Source organism: Microtus oregoni, unplaced genomic scaffold (genome assembly GCF_018167655.1).
Source record: "Microtus oregoni isolate MIOR12 unplaced genomic scaffold, Mior012 000035F_ref0000213, whole genome shotgun sequence".
Classification (NCBI taxonomy): Eukaryota; Metazoa; Chordata; class Mammalia; order Rodentia; family Cricetidae; genus Microtus; species Microtus oregoni.
Window position 1 is genome coordinate 21,580,858 of NW_024543094.1, and position 17,891 is coordinate 21,598,748.

At 39.6% G+C, this 17,891-nt stretch overlaps 1 protein-coding gene across 3 annotated transcripts in view; it reads right to left on the reverse strand.

Annotated features, from left to right (window-relative positions):
- Positions 1-102: 102 nt before the first annotated feature.
- The window catches only part of Nmt2 (N-myristoyltransferase 2), a 45,045-nt gene continuing 27,256 nt past the window's right edge, over positions 103-17,891 (reverse strand). For all 3 annotated transcript variants that reach the window (XM_041630738.1, XM_041630737.1, XM_041630736.1), the window contains 9 exons: positions 16,534-16,652; positions 16,337-16,428; positions 16,115-16,231; positions 13,880-14,050; positions 12,751-12,859; positions 6,279-6,449; positions 3,708-3,875; positions 3,275-3,412; positions 103-2,964 (listed from right to left, as the gene is read on the reverse strand). In XM_041630738.1, coding sequence (XP_041486672.1) covers positions 2,944-2,964; positions 3,275-3,412; positions 3,708-3,875; positions 6,279-6,449; positions 12,751-12,859; positions 13,880-14,050; positions 16,115-16,231; positions 16,337-16,428; positions 16,534-16,652 — 1,106 coding nt within the window. In that variant the 3' untranslated portion in view covers positions 103-2,943. The remainder of the gene's footprint in view (positions 2,965-3,274; positions 3,413-3,707; positions 3,876-6,278; positions 6,450-12,750; positions 12,860-13,879; positions 14,051-16,114; positions 16,232-16,336; positions 16,429-16,533; positions 16,653-17,891) is intronic.

Here is a 17,891-nt window from a genome sequence, read left to right on the forward strand (position 1 = left end):
TGCATGGAGTTGTTCTTTCAGATATGGCAAGTCTTTCTAACTGGGTGGAACAGGTACACTGAAACAAAACAATGAAGTACAGAAAACACTCAAAAACGATGATTAACAAAACCAAAGTTTATTGAGACTAATGTCCATGCGTGTATAAATTCACTGCTTTAAAGGCTGGTACAATGCTTGCTTGCAAGAACATAGTTTCCTACAGCACTTAACATTTCTCTACCAAACTTGGAAAATGGGCCACAGACATGGTCTAATAAGGTGGGTGCAACAACTGGAGAAGGTGCTCAGTTGTAAGGGAGAGACACTAAATGCTAAGCAGTACACTGTCTTCAAAAGCGGCATACCATTTTTACTTGTGGTAATTTGACTTTCTTTGTAGGTAAGCATTGACACAAGCTTGGAGAAAGACTTGATTGATACAGGGGGGAAAAGCCTGATAAGGTTATTTCAATAAGAATTCCCTCCCTGCATATCATTAATTTCCTTGCAATACTTAACACATCTATCAAAATACATTGGGGGGTATAGCTCTGTGATAGAACATGTACTTAGCACACATAATCCCTGGCTTGATCCCCAGCACCAAAACAAACAAAAAAAAGTAAAACTAACAACAAAAATTAACTACAGTAGTAACTTAGGTGAAATGTGGCAAGAGGAGAGATTCAATGGGTCTTCCGGCTAGGAAACGAAGCTGCCAGTGCTTTGGATAGGAACTGACTATGTGTCTTGAAAATCATTCTAGGAGGAAGTAAATGGGATATTAAAACTTTTACCTCAAGTTCTGGTTGAACTCATGGGCTGTGCCAGCTTTGTTCTATCTGACAAATTTCCATTTTTTGAAGAAAAGAAACCTTATAATACATTTTGGATATAGAGACGGGGCAACTTAAACACAACTCTGAAGACTTTGCATTTGTATCTGGTTTTAACAGCTATTTTTATATCCGAGCAATTGCACTGGTTACTGATTTGTAAAATACGGATCATGTGCTTAAATTATGAATATGCCAATGTTAACTATTAGTGTATTTAAAACGATGAGTTCTTTAACAACTGCAATGTGCAGTAAGCCTCTAAAGGGATGGTTTAAAAGCTTCCTCATGAGGTAAATAAGCCCATGAAAAAATTCCTGACTGGCATTTCTAACTGAAAACTCAATTTGTTTAAGACAAAAAAGGAGTGAAACAATTTCCAAAGAGCTGTAAATCCAGATTCACTAAACTCGCTTACCTAATACTGTCTTTCTAAACAGTATTCCAATGAATAGGTAGTTTAATTTTCTGAAGATGTTCTCTTAAAAATGTGACAGTTGGGCATGGACCATATGAAATAAGAAATCTGTCATGTGTCTTTAGGGACAGACAGTACTGGTCCCACTTCTGCACCACTTGTGAGGCCCAGGTGCTCCCTCTAGTGGTGCTATCAGGTCTGGCACAATTTGTGGCCTACTTAGGACCTCAGTACGTAAATATGCTAAGAGGCCAGCCAGACAGCAACTATTTTAACTTTGCAGGCAATACAATCCAGTCTATCACAACTACTTAATTTCCCTTCGTAGCATGAGGCAGCCATAGGTAGGTCATAAATGAAGATGTGGCTGTATTCTGATAAAACTTGAATTTCCTAAGATTTGCATGCTACAAAAATGTCAGTTTTTTGGCCATTTCCCCTAATCATTCAAAAAAAATAACGACCATTCTCAACTTGCTAGCTGTACAGAACAGCCAACAGGTAAGACTCGACCTAAAAGTAACATTTGGTGAGTCCTTTCTAGTAGGGAAGGAAATGCCATATTGTCTGAAGTAGTGTTCTGGACTGGGGCGGAGGCACTGTAGTAAAGGCAGGAAGAAGTATCTACTTTGCGGCATCTGACTCAAAGGCCAGTCTATACAATGGCCTTATTTAGTATTTTACTTTCCCTTGGATTAGTGGCAGCATATACACACATATGTACACTGTGAAACTTGTTTTTCAAATTCTAGGTAAAAACAACATCAGTAACAAAATTATGAATACGTATTTACAAGTAAGACATTTTCCATTAGCATGACAATTTTCATGATAAATTAAAGTCAGCATAAAGGAACATGTGCAATTTTGCATAATAAAAACATTCAAACCATCTGTGTGCTGACAGCACTACTATACTCCTGGGCATTTAATCTGACCTTAGAGCTTTTACTTCCTTTCCCTCATACATCCTTGACACTGCTGAGTAATGAGATTGCAAGCAGTCTCAAGGTCTGGTCAGTCGGTGTGTACTCTTTAGTGAGCATGCTGAACATTTGCCCAAATTTTGCTTTTGAAACAATCCACTGACCTGCCGAAGAGCAAAGGACAGACCTGCATATTTACTGATTTGGCTACTATGCTTATGGGATAGACCTGTTATGTTTGCTGATTTGGCTACTATGCTTCTTATGGAATAATAAATGTGCTAAGTCACTGGTACATTTTCATATTGCTCCATACGTAATTATCTACCACATGTCAATTCTATAAACATTCCCAGTAGCATTATGTAAGGTGATACACATATGGATCCTTGTTCTGTTATACAAGTGTATCACCACTTAATAAACAGAAAAGCAGCAGTGACTCTCCTAACAGCAAAGGTTTTCTTAACATGATGCCACCACTTCTGTTTGGTTCACAGAGAAACAATCCCACTTCTAGAGTGGAAGAACAACATCCTCTCTTTACCATGAGAACTCTGTGGACACCTTCATCCCTCCCACACATCTGTCAACAGCAGAGATTGGCTCTCAACATCCTAACTAGGTATGTGTACTATTGGCCATCTGTTCTGATTGTTAGCAACTACTTCAATTTCACTCAACTTGTGCTTTTATTCTTCTTTGGAATGGCAGTTCCAGGATTCACTAAATCGAGTATTAACAAATGAGAATGTCAGCCTTCTATAAGTAACATATCCACCTATTGTAGAACAAGTCCAACCTAAAGAAAGAAAAAAAAATGGGATTAGACCAAATAAATGGAAGAGGAAATTGAGTTATAATAGAGCACACTATATCTGTGTTTTTAAAAGTTCCCTTGGGCCATGATGCTGGCTATGAAGGTAAAGGCACTTGCCACACAAGCCTGATGACCTTGGTTCAGTCCTTGGAGCCCTGGTAGAGGGTGAGTACTGACTGACTTCCCATAGCTGTCCACTGACCTCCATATATGCTGTACCACCCCAGAAATAGTAAAAGCCCCTTTATCCTGAAGGAAGCTGGTATGGAACTGTCATAACAAGCTTACTCACCTTTTCCGAGTCTGTCCCTGGACACCTCCAGTTGTACAAATAATACTGTAAGTTGCCATCTCCTATACCAAACTTGAGTTTTTCCAAGAAGGTTTTATTTTCCATCAAATCTAGTGCATTGAATACATCAAATCCTTTCTGCCAATATAAAAAGTTTAAAATACCAATGGCTTAATGTATTCTTTGTGTATATATTTCTGTATAACATCATTTCCTCTACAATAACTTAAATATGCACCTATAAGGCTAAGTATCTACAATATAAAGCCAAAGACTAAGAACCATCTTAGAAGATTGTATTATAAAGACAATTGGGGAAGGGGACCAGACAGGTGGCTTCATGGTCAAGAGCTACACTGCTCTTGCAGAGGACCTTTCTGTTAAGTTGACTTGCTTAAGGAGAGCCCTGTAGTACAAAAGCAACAACACTCACCAACTTGGCTATAATAAGCGCATCATTCATGAGGTCCAGCAGGGGAGTCTCTGTGTGAATGTTGTAGAAGGAATAGGCAGCCTTGAGGCTCTTGTGAGCGGGATGGTGCATAACTGTGGAGGGGAGCGTGTAAAAGCTCAGGAAATCAGTCAGCTTCCCACTAGGGCTCTGAAGGACAGAGGTAAGCAACAGCAAGTGAGTGTTTCCTTGAACAAGCATTCAGCTGATGCTGACCTATGACTTACGCAAAACTTTCTGTCTAAACGAGCAACAACTGAGATTTTCTTTTCTATAACCCAGTTTAAGTCCTTTATACTAAGTAAAGACCAATAAGTGGACTGCAGTTTAGTCAAAGTGTTAGTGGGAGATATTCAGACTCTTCCAAAGCAGGTCCTAAAGGAAAGTTACTCCAGGCCGACTGATGAGTCAATGCTCACAATGACAAGGACAGTCACAGGAGCAGATTTGCAGCCTCTAAGCTGAGGACCAGAAGCTGCCTTCCTCACTCACACTGGAGTATATATGGTCTGCTGCCAGGAGGAAACAAAGCTGTATGCCAAGTTAGCCACCCAGTGGTGAATAGAACACCATTTCAAAGCACATGGCCACTTAGCCTTGGTATCTAGCACTTTTTCTTAGAAGTGAATAAGATTTGTTAATAACATTTGAGATCTCAGGGTCTAAGCTAAACTTTTAAAGAAGGATAAAAAAAATCATATTCTCTATCATATGGTACCTTATAATCTTTCTGATGACAAAGGTCTTACCCATGAATGTAATTTTAAATACTATCAAATGAAATGTCAGTATTTGAAAGATCTATGTAGCTCAGTAAATCTACATTTTCCAAGAGGCCAATGCATGATGTTGCAAACTTGTATGTAAATAAGATTCATTTGAAGAACCAGATATAAGTTAGTGGTAGAGAATCTGCGTGGTGTGTATAAAAACTGCTGGGGAGAAGGGGCACACAGAGAAAGAAAGAGGACAAAGATGGGGGGACAACAGACCAATGAGTTTCAGATCAAGAGAATAGAAATTCACTGATAATTTCCGGTCACAGTATTCATAATTATCTTAAAAGAGTTGTGTGTGGTACTGTACATTAGTAATCCCAGGAATCAGGACACTCAGGCAGGAGAATCAGCAATCTAAAGCCAGAGGCTGGAGAGATGGCTCAGTGCCTAGGAGCACTGGTTGCTCTACAAGAGGCCCAGGTTCTCTTCCCAGCACCCACGTGGAAGCTCACAACCTTCTATAACTCCAGTTCCAGGGGATCTCTTCTGGTTTCCAAAGACACAGACATAATGTAATGCACAGACATGCATATAAGCAAAACACCCATACTCATAAGATAAAAAGAATCTAAAAGTCAGCCTGAATTACATAGTGGGCCTGAGTTGGTGACATACTGAGACCCCATCTCACAAGGGAAAAAAACAGCAATTATATGAAGGATTAAATTACCCACTATTTTCAAATCTTCATTACTTCTTGGGAGATATCTTCTTCGTGTAATTCAATCAAGGTAGTAGTATGTCACAATGAATTGAAAGCAAAACCAAGGAAAGGGCACGCACTTTTAAAAACGTAAAATTGTTCTTTCACTAATCTTTGTGGTTTGAGAAAAATTAGTTTTCATGTATTGATGTTCTTTAGGTAACATGCAATGGCTTTACTATTGTTACATTATTGAGTATGGTAAATAACTATTGACCTAATCCATAGCAGAAACTCTCTTGGGTTCTGAGTAATTCTTTAGCTATTAAGTCCTGAGATTGGGCAGTTTATGAGGCTCCGGAGACATACAAGTATAAAAAGATTTGTGTACAGAGTTTTTAGAAATACAAATTTTGAAACTGTCTGCTCACTTGTTCTTTATAAATGTCTTGTGGATCATTCTCACCATGGGCCAGTCTCTCCAAGACTGCCCTAACTGGACCTATGATCATAAGTTCTGACAATGCTTGACAGTGCTAAGTTAACAGTTCTGTTTACAAGTGATATAAACAAATCCCTAGAATCACTTCTATTGGCCTTCTCCACTGTCTTCAAATTGCTTACCAAAAAATCCCATTTTCTTAGTTCAACTCCACTTCAATCCACCGAGCGAGACACCATCTGAACAACCAATTCCAAGCTTTGTAATCAAGGTTGAAAAAAAGGTGTTAAGTCCCACTAAGGCAACGGTCAGAGAATACAGACGGCTCCTTTTCCTTCCCTTCCTTGAACAAGAATTAAGGGGCTGAATCTGTGTCAACTAATGGCAGTTCAGATCCAGCCAGCTATACACAACTCCAAATAATATTAAACTCTGGAATATAGCTATCTAGGATGAGGCAAAAGTAATTACTAGCTTTTCAAAATGAGAAGACCAAATGCACAGCAAACAAAGAAAAGCACCCTAATTTCCCTTTAGTAACTAGGGAAAACGCTCAAACCCAGGACTAGAAGCAGTTGTGGTAGGGCTAGCAAAGGCAGTAGTCATGGATGAAGGACATGGGCATGCTGCAATCCTCCTCAAAGAAGCTTTAACCTGTTCTCAGGACTATTTTATCAGCTTATCTTTACCTCCACCACAAATGTGTCAATGATGTGTTCCCTGGGGAGGAACCAGTGGGCCACTTCCTCTTCATCCATCACAGGAGCTAGATGAAACTGCTTCAAGTAGCTGTTGATCAGTTCTCGGACTGCTTTGATATCTTTTGGTTCCATTGGTCTCAAACCTGAAGTCTTTGTAACCTTGTTAGAAGGAAAATAAAGCAAAGTCAGAAGTACAATGAAGAGGAGTAAAATAAAATTACTTCATGCTCAGTGTGACCCACAGGCCTGCAGTACCTATGGGAAATTTTCGGAACTGAAAACTCTTGGCTCCAGACCTGCCTTAGTGAATCAGAACCTGCAGTATACCATGAATCCATTAAAACCCAAAGCTGGGTCTAAATGGTTGGGCCTATATAATCCCAGCTACTTGAGAGGATAAGGCATGAGAATTCATTGCAAGGTCAAGGCCTGACTGGAATATACAGTGAGTACAAAGCTAGTCTGGGCAACTTATTGAGCCTGGATAAAAAGAAAGATGATGAGGGCTAGTGAGATTGTTCAGGGGATAAATAAGCCCACTGCCAACCCTGAGCACATAAATTCAACCCCAGGACCCACATGATGGAAGGAGGGAAGCAACTCTTGCAAGCTGTCCTCTGAACTCCACCAGTGCACCTGGCAAACGTATGACAGCCTGCACTCTCAACGAAGATAAAGTCGATAAGCAATGTGTGTCCTATATTCTTGTTGCTGTTGTTATTTTGGTTTTTCAAAAACCAAAATAGGGTCTTTCTATGTATCCCTGGCTGTCCTGGAACTTGCTCTGTAGACCAGGCTGGCCTTGAACTTACAGAGATCTGCTGGCCTCCAGGGTACCGGGACTAAAGGCGTGTGCCACCACTGTCTAGGTTGTGTCCTATCTTTGTATTCAAACAAACTAAATGGAACATTACAAACTGCTATAACAAGAATTTAACAGATATGAATAACAGCATCAAATTTTATGCTTTTTCCACTTGAAGAAATATTGGATAATTTTAAGAAGTAGCACAAATATTGCTAATATACTTTTTTGCTCTCAATTACTTGTGAATATTTCTAAACTAAAAACCCCTAGAACCTGGGAGAAGACTAGGCAAGTAAAACTACTTGCCATACAAGCCTAACAACCTGGATTTGATCCCCGGAAACCACATTTTTATAAAGGCTAGATATGGTGGTGTGCATCTGTGATCAACGCTATAAAGCTATTCTTTGACCTCTACACATGCACCATGCATGCGAATGGATACACATACACACAACTAAATAGGTAAACTTGAAAAAAAAACACAAAACAATAAAACTCATAGAATTAGAATATTATGATTTCTGAAGTACCCTATTATCTTGTGGCAGCTATAATCAACTACTACTGAGGGTTAGAGATGTTTCCAAGGCTCTATGACCAACAGTGTTGATTGATTACTGGTTAGTGTGGGAGAAGGCAAGGAAGCTAGCAATGGATGCTTTACATTTCCAGGCCCAAGGGTTGAGCGTTTACAACAAGCTGCTCAAGGATGGAGTACGTACTCTATAAACACATGGAACCTCAACTAAAATACCATTTAATTATCTAAAGTTGGAGAACTAAATCCCTAACACTGAATAAGCAGCTCACACTTTTATTAATCTTTTTGTGGCTTTCGAAAGATCAGAAACATCTAGTCCCAGTAAAGTGCTTGCCTAGTGTGCACAAAACAATGGATTAAATCCTAGTACTGCAAAAAGAAATGTCCAGTCCCACAGGGAAATAAGTAAAATAAATATGTATTTTTGAATGCTAGTTAAAGACCAAAACCATCTAAAATGTGTCTATATGCCAAAGTTACCTAAAAATTCTCTTGTGCCGAGTTATGTAGCTCAGTACAGAAGGCTTGAACAGCACATACAAGCGGCACAAAAGAAGACAATATTTTCAGCTAGGATGCTTCATAGATCAGACAATTATGACAGTCTTCAAGAATAACTGGGAAGACCCAAACTGAGGTAAAAATAGGATGCTTTTGTATAACTGAATAAAACACTCAAGTTTTCTGGGAGTTCAATATAAAGCAAAGAAACTTTCCTGGTTAATAGGAGCAAGTTACATTTCCTAAGCAAATTCTGTGTCTGAATTAGGTACTTTCTCAGCCTCAACTAGTATCAATTATTTTTTCAACTCCACATAATCTGAAGCTTGTATGTACAATTGTATAAGGAAAAAACTCAGACTCCACTGAAAAACAAAAGTGTTACCTGTCAACATGGTATGAGCTGATTTGGAGATAGTTGGCAGTAATGGTTATGGTTACTTATATGATAAAGAAGGGAGTTTCTAAGTACTAAGATCATCAAGTGCTATTAAAAATATAAAACACCATATGCTTTAATGCGCCCTAGCAAGTGTATCCCTTTTAACGGCACAAAGCATAGACATGCTGGTTGATTAATCCTACTTTTTAATCTACTTCGAATTATTTTTAAGCCCCTCCCTCCATCTTAATCCCGAACTTCAAATAAACAAGCACATCAAACAGCAGGGAGACACAGGAAGATATATTTCTTAGGTAAGCCTAGCCTTTGGGAAATGCTAGCCACAATGAGTGCCAGGCCAGCTCTGTTCTTACAAAGCAGACTCCACATGCCAATCTTGGTTTTCCATGTCAGCTTCTATGATAGGGATAATAGCCCGCCATCCTGTGACTGCTCAAGCAAGTGCATGAGATAATAAATGTTCATTCTCTAGTACAATGCTGGCCTGATAAACATTAGTACCTAGGTTCAGAAGTCTATGCCTAAGACACAAAAGAACTGTAAGAAAAATGGTAATGGTATAAAAGAAACAACCATGGTGTATATTCCAGAAGGTTCCCTTATACTGAGTGGTACAAGTGGCTTGATTGTTAGCAGCTGCACCATCTATCCTTAATCAAGAGTCATCAGGGTGATTGCTTGTTGGCATCTTTCAACTTTCTATTATCTGTATTTTTATTTCTTTTGCTCTCTCTTCCCTCTTTATTTACCAACTACTACGCTATTCAGTCTATACTATCAACCTGACACAACCCAGAGTTACCTGGGAAGAAGGAACCTCAACCAAGGGATTGCCCAGATCCTGTTGGCTTGTACCTATAACCTGAGGGACTCTTCTGATTGATGACTGAGGACCAGCCAACTGTAGGCAGCACCATCCCTGGGGAGGTTGGCCTGGTCCATATAAGACAGTTAACTGAGCATGAGGCACAGAGTAAGCCAGTAAACAGCATTCCTCTATGAGTCTTGCTTCAACATTCCTGCTTCAAGTTCCTGCCTTGACTTTCCACAATGATGGGCTGTGACCTGGAAGTCTGAGTGAAATAAGCCCTTTCCTTCCAAAGCTGTTTCTGGTCATTCTGTGTTTTGTTTTTTTTAAATCAGCAACAGAATGAAACTAAACTACTCTTCATTCCTCTTTCCTATAACTGAAATAGAAGAAAGATGCTTAGAACATGTTAACGAAATCTGCCGGAACCTTGATAACTGTTCTTTTCTGATCTCACGTATATGGTAATAACGGCACAGTGGGACACCTTGCGAGCCTGGGCCATGGTACTCCTACAGGAATGTGTGAGAGCAAGCACCATAAGGAAAGGGGTCTAACGGAAACCTTTGAAGCTGAGGATGGGACATCACAGGTCTTACTGTTTTTGGTTTTATACCCTGAGCTAAATATCAACCTTCCTAAACCTCAATTTTTCATGTGTATGATAGAAATAAGAAGTACTAACTTCTAAAGATGTAAAAATAAATGGATTAATGTATGTAAAAGCATATTATAAACCTAAGCTTACTCGGCAAAAAAACTCAACACTTTGGCAACATGGCTGCTACAGAAGGAACATTGCCAACTGTTAGAACCATGCCAAAGTCTGCTTTTAGAACAAAAGCTTGTTTGTGATTCACCACCAATTTACCAAACTTTGTTGTCTGTGAGATTAATTTTTATGCATGAACTATAAAGGCCAAGTTGAGTATTTTTACTAGCCAAAATAAACTTGGGATAGGTAATACAACTGCTTTTCCTTTGTTCCATTTTAGGTAACCTCCATGTGAATATTTTCCTTACATATACACTAGACTGCTTTGTGCCTAATACAGAGTCCTGGGAGACTAATGTGGAGCAGCATTCCTTCCTGGTGAAAAATTAAGCATGGATGCAGTTTTAATTTCAATTCACATAACAAAACAGCACATCAGAGATCTTATCTGTAGCTGAGACTGTCAGGACAGTCCACCTTTTAGAGATCATGTCTGGTTTGAACTGTTCCAATCAACAGTAGTGACTGGACATCTCTTTTAGGACTTGGCTGTACAGGGTTCTGGTTTTCTTTCTTTGGAATGTTTTTTAAATTGTTTTTATTGCACTATACATTTTTCTCTGCTCCCTTCCATCTTCTCCCCTCTCCATGGAAGAGGGTTTTGCTTTTCATCTAATTGGCACAACCCCCCTTCTATAAACAGCTCTTACTGGCTTTGAGATAAGTTGCCAGGCTATGGGTTGCCCTGTGGAGAAGACCCTGTGGCAAGGAACTGAGAACAGCTTGTGGCAGCTGACAAGCAGAAATGGCTCTGAGCCCACCAACCAGAAGGAAAATCAGTCTTTTTAACAGCCCTATGAGCCGAAAAGTGGCTCTTTCCCCAGTCAAAGTATACACAGCTCTGGTCCTGGCTGACTGACACTCAGATGGCCAGAAGCAGAAGATTCAGTTAAGTGGTGTGCTCTTTGGAACACATATGAAAACAAATGTGCATGGTGTTTTTGCTTAGACAGGACATGTTTTTTTAAATTAATTATTTATGTGTATGGATATTTTGCCTGCATGTATATTTGTGCACTATGTGTAAATGGCACCTACAGAGGCCAGAAATTACAGATGGCCACAAGCTACCATGTGGAGGCCAGTGCTCTTAACTGCTGAACCATCTCTCCAATCCCAAATCACAGTATTTTTATGTAACCCAAACTGGACTTCAACTCTTTATTTTCCTGTCTCAGTCTTCTTCTGAGTGCTACGATTATAGGAATGTGTCACAATGACTGGTTTAAACATAACTGTTTAAAAGAAAAGAGAGAGAGAGAGAGAACAGGGTAGTGGTGGCTCACATCTTTAATCTCAGGAGGCAGAGGCAGGCAAATCTCTGTTGAGTTGTGTTGAGGCTAATAGTCCACAGTGTGAGTTCCAGGACAGCCAGGACTGTTACATAGAGAAACCTTGTCTCAGAAAAACAAACAAACCAAGCAGCTGTTTGAAGCTGTTTGGTTTCTGACAATCAGCAAAAGATACATAATGTATCACTCAACTATATTTAAATTTTTTATGCGACAACAATTTTTCATATCATGACTCTAGTAGTAGTTTAAAAAGATGAAGGGAGGGGGGGCAGCTCAATGGATAAAGTGCTTGCTGAACCTGAGAACTGAAGTTTGGATCCCCAGCACCCATATGGGTCTGGTGGCCCACTTGTAATCTTAGCATTCAGAAAACAGAGATAGGGAAGCCCTAGAGTAAGCTTGTTAGCTAGTCTAACCAAATGTGGGTTCCGTGAGAGACCCTACCTCAATAATTAAAATGGGGTGGTAGAGAAAGACATTGATATCAATCCCTGACTTCACATCAATATTTACTCCATGGGCACCCACAGACGTTATGAGCATGTTCCACACTACATACACCAAACAAAACGAAACAAGGTAGCTTCCAGGACTGGTGCCTATGCCTGTAACCCCAGACACTAAAGCAGGTGGATTTTAAGATTTTTGAGGACAGTCTAGGCTATATACAGTCACTTCTATACAGCAAGATTCTGTCTAAAAAGTTTTTAAAAAAAAAAAATAATAGATAAACGAATACATTATTTTCACTTCCCAAATCTTTTTTTTTTTTTTTTTTTTTTTTTTTTTTTTTTTTTTTTTTTTTTTTTTTTTGAGACAGGGTTTCTCCGTAGCTTTTTTGGTTCCTGTCCTGGAACTAGCTCTTGTAGACCAGGCTGGCCTCGAACTCACAGAGATCTGCCTGCCTCTGCCTCCCGAGTGCTGGGATTAAAGGCGTGCACCACCACCGCCCGGCCCAAATCTTTTCTTTAAGCTTGGAATCTGAGTTCTATGGGACAAAGTGTAACATGATGGTGCACTCCTTTAAACCCAGTCCTCAGGAGGCAGAGGCAGGGAATCTCTGAGTTTGAGGTCAGCCTGCTCTACAGACCTAGTTCTATAGGACAGTCAGGACTTCATAAAGAAACCCTGTCTCAAAAACAATCAATCAAACAAAAACATTAACAATTGAAAAAAACAAAAAAACAAAAAACTTTTCTCCCTCATTAAGTGGCAATGCTCAAAAATTATGGCATTCTCCTTTCCCAGCTATAGGCACAGCTTCAGTCTGACGTCAAAAGCGTCAATGGTTACAAACTTAGAAAGTAGCACATTCCTCTTACTTACATCCGGAAGTCGGTAAAGCTTCATTGTTCTCTGTAAGGTCATGTTTCTACTCAAGTGAGAAAATTTCACTTCTACCAGTTTCCTGGGGTTTAGGGATCGATGCCAATACCTGGAAGACAATGGAGGTTTTACTCTGTCTTAGCTGTTCTAGAAGCATCTATTTAACACTTACGTTGTACCAGGTGCACTGATGGCGCTGGCCATTTTATATGTATTAATTTGTCTGAAGATATAAAGAAAAACAAAACCCAAGGCATAAAATTGACTTGCTGCTAGATATGTTCCTTTGGAGTTTGTGGTCTTTCATATCTTCCCCTAAATAAGAATATTACACATTTTATATTTTGTATTTTATTTAATAAAAGATGTATGTAAATTTTAAGAAGCCTCGTGATTTTGTGAGGCAAACCAAACAAGAAATTTAAGATCATGAAAATATTCCTGCAAAATAAACCATACCTATTAGTAGATACCATCAAAGAAAACTAATTCTGAGGAAATCCTTCAATTTGATTTCAGTTTTGGTATATAATACATTATTTTTACTGAAATATACCTATGATGCCAATTTTTCTGTTTATTTACTAATGTAATAATTTAGTAAGCTATAGTGATTTTACAGTTTTGTACTATATTCATTTCAAGTTTCATCCTACTTGAATCAAGAGAATTTGTGGAAGGAAATTATTTTTTGATGTCTTAAAAGCAGGTTAGACCACTAACAGTCTGATTGCACTCCCTCTGGAGTAATCTCTGCGAGCCTGGTTAGCCAACAAGAACCCTCAGACTTCTGACTGACAACACGTCACATTTAGCAGTGTGACACTGGATGGGCATTTCTAGACTGCGACACCACAGGTTTCCCCATGCACAGACATCAGACGGAGCAGACATGGAAACGTGAATCTAGCATCATTAGTGGGTAAATTTTACACTTAATAACAACCGAGAGTGCTACAAGATATACTGAATACTGGAGTCAATGGCTTGAGTTTTGTCTCTACATCAGATACCAACAAACTACTGTCCCCAGCAAGCCCAATCCCTGTGGATTAAATCAGAGGAGAACAGTTACAACCCATCCCATCTGGCAAAGGGGAAACTTCTGATGTTTGTGTGGTGCTATTACCTGCATGTGGCAACAGGTTTAGGAAGAACCACTCCAGCAGTATAAACAGCCTGGAAGATCCCTTCTAGGTTCACTCTTCTAGTTATCTCTCGAATTAACACTGGAGCTACCCGTTTGGATCTCAGCTTCTTATGGACACAGAGAAAGTTGATCTCTACCATCCTCTTCACGCTGACAAACAGACGGGACAATTAGAGCACACTTTAAAAAGCAGGGCAACATTTTTATAAAATTCCAAAAAAAGACCATGAAAAGCATCCCGAAAAACACTGCATTGTGCAGGCATTCACAAAATCAGACTAGATACCATTTTCTATACCCATTGTCAAAATGGTCAACTCTAGGTCAGGGAGATCTAGATTACAATGATCAATCAAATTCTAATTGACCTCAATTAGAATTTAAAACTTTGGTCTATTTTTATAATTTTAGATGCTAGATCAGATAGGTCTCAAGAAGTGTTCCTGTATGTTTTTTCCTGCAACATATATAATTATGGCAAACAAATATAGCAAATAAAAACCCCAACACAGCAATAACAACAACAACAAAACCAACTAAATAATATCCCACCACTCCCATCCACTCTAAAGTAGAAATGGCAAGGTATTGTTCAAACATGACAGATTCCCCAAGATCCCTGGAGAAGGGCCTTCATCAGACCAGAGCTGACACTATTCCAAGCTACCATAATCCTCCCAGAACTTCAAAGTTCAGTTCTGACGTGAGGAATGTGTGTATTTTAAGTGTTCTTTTTTTTTTTTGTTGTTTTGTTTTTTGTTTTTCGAGACAGGGTTTCTCTGTGGCTTTGGAGCCTGTCCTGGAACTAGCTCTGTAGACCAGGCTGGTCTCGAACTCACAGAGATCCGCCTGCCTCTGCCTCCCGAGTGCTGGGATTAAAGGCGTGCGCCACCATCGCCCGGCTTAAGTGTTCTTGAGAGCACATGCTTTTATCAGTTCAGCTAGGCAGCTCACTATGGTAAACAGACATATTAGCTATTAGACCTCTGATATTCTTATCTGCGTACCTGACTTAGGGCTGGCAATCCAGAGCAAATGTATAATACATTTATCCTTTGGACAGAGTTTATAATCGCCTTTAAAATTGCTAATTTTTTCTGAAATACCTGTTGATGACTTTGTTTATTCTATGAACATAATTATATACATAAATAAAGCTGTGTGCATGTATGAGATTGAGAGGCAGAGAGTAAAATAAAAATAAGGAGGGAGAGCCAGGCGGTGGTGGCGCACGCCTTTAATCCCAGCACTAGGGAGGCAAAGGCAGGCAGATCTCTGTGAGTTCGAGGCCAGCCTGGTCTACAAGAGCTAGTTCCAGGACAGGAACCGAAAGTTACGGAGAAACCCTGTCTGGAAAATCAAAAATAAATAAATGAATGAATGAATGGGAACTGAAAGCTACGGAGAAACCCTGTCTGGAAAATCAAAAATAAATAAATGAATGAATGGAGGGAGGGAGGGAGGATCAATGGGAAAGTGGAGTGAGGTATAGTTGGACAGATGGAGGGATAGAAAGACAGCACTGTTCTCTCACCTCTTGTCCAAGTTTTCCTTTAACTAAAAAAGAAAAACCTAAATAAATCTAACTATTAGACTTTTAAGTTTACAGTATCAGTGTACAAAGAGCTCCTAAACAGCTCTCCCAAGCAATCTTGCTATCAACAGCCAAGTTTAGTAATCATTGACTTACTTATTTTGGCACCAGAGACCCAAAGCCACACACATGCCAGGCAGACACTCTACAATTGAGCTACATTTCTTGTCCTTTGGTTCTTTTGATTTAGAATTTTACTACATGGCACAAGCCGGCAACACTAAAGGTAAACATCTACTGTCTTTCTCAATTTTATTTATTTATTTATTTCTCCACAATTTTATTTATTTATTTTTTATTTTTTTATTTATTTTTGAGGCAGGACTGGCACTATACCTGGAGCTTACAGATTCAAATAACTTGACCAATCAAGAAGCTCTTGGCACCCTCCATTTCCCTGTCTCTGCTACCCTAATTCCAGGATTACAGGCATATATCATAGCAGTTGGCTTTTAATATGGGTGGTGGGGATGGGATCCAAGTTCAGGTCCTCATGCTTGCATAGCAAGCACTTTTTACCGAGCTCCATCACCCTGGTTCTATACTGTGTAACTTTTAAAAGCCTGTTTTAATTACAATTTGGAGTGCACAAACACACATGCACAGGCTTTAACACATACCTGTCATAAATTCGAATGTTTGCTGGGATGGCACTTATGAAACCTACTAGCTTTTTATTTGAAGACACTCGGACCCCACAGTGCCATTGCAGAAGCCAGCCTGGGGGACGCAGAGCCCTGAGGTAGAGAAAAGAAACACCAGTCAGGATCCAAGAACAAAGGAACCAAACAAAACCTCCTCAGTCAACAACCAATCAATGGCCCATGACCAGCCAGGCATACCACAAGAGAAACTCAGGCGAATAGTCGAAGCGGAACATATTGTCATCATCTTCCACGTAATTCTCGTTCAGCAAAGTGTACAACTCCTTCAGCTAAAAGACAAAAAAAGTGTACTGTCTAAGGTGCTCAGAGCACCATGTTAGTAAATGTACCTTAGAACAATGACAGTGAATGTAGCTGTTGAATTCAAGTCTTACCACTTCAGCATTACTCAAATCTAAAGTGTCCCACATAAAACCCTGTGGCAAAGAATACGGTTCCTGGCGGATATTGTCCTTGTCTGGTTCAATTGCACCATGAGATGTTATGACTTCATCTGGGAAAAAAAAAAAAAAGGAAAAAGAAAGGATATCATATTACATAATAATCTGACAATCCCACAAATAGCAACAGAAGTTAAAGGACACTTTCAGATTTTGGACATTTGAGCTCAAAATAATCCAAATGGTAAGAGCAGCTATATTAGTGCATGCTATGTAGGAATAACTAACACATTGTTGATTCCTTTGGACTATTATCTCACCAGTTAAGCAAAAGAGAAACTGAATGTCACATAGTGACATTATAAAATAATTTCTCAGCCTCAGCCCTAGGTTGCACTACACTACAACCACAACCATAAGCGATACAAGCATGATATAACAGCATTAGAAATGGTCTCTCTTTTTTATTTCACATCCACAAATTGAGGGTGTGGAGGCCTTCCAGCAGCAAAACCTAACACAAATTTCTAAACTGATTACTTCTCCCTACCTGTCTTAGTTAGTGTTCCTACTGCTGTGAAGAAACACCATGACCTTACATCAACTCTTACAAAGGAAACATTTAATTGGGGTGGCTTGTTTACAGTTCAGAGGTTCAGTCCATTGTCATCATGGTGGAACATGGTGGCACACAGGTAGACATGGTGCTGGAGAAGTGGCTGCGATTCCTACATCTTATAGGCAACAGGATGTGGTCTGAGACACTGGGCAGTACCTTGAGCACATGAGACCTCAAAGCCCACCTTCACAGTGACATACTTCCTTCAACAAGACCACACCTACTCCAACAAGACCCTACACTTCCTAATAATGCCACTCCCTATGAGATTATGGGGGCCAATTACAATTGGACTACCACACTACCTTTACTATCTCTACTTCCTTAATGCTAGGATTACAGGCATGTAACCACACGGTGCTGAGAACAAAACTCAAGGCTTTGTTTGTAGTTGGCAAGCACGCTACAATTAAATCAGCCCAGCCCTTAACTTCTCCTTTCCAATTCTTTCTCTGAATTAAGTGTGTAATTTAGAATAAAATGTAGACGCTTCTCTGTGGCTCTAGCCTGCCTGGCATCTCTGCATATCTCCATAGTCCTGCTCCCAGTATGATAGCCTCTGACCTTAAGAATTTGTCTTAGTTCAGGGCATTCCGTTTTGCTGAGGCCTTGTCCTCTGGTCATTAAGATGTTGGTCCCTGGGAATGTCTCGGTTCACAAGTCATTTTCTCACAGTTTTCTCACAATTTTCAACAATTAAAGCTTTTTTCCTATGAAAGCTATAGAAGCTCTC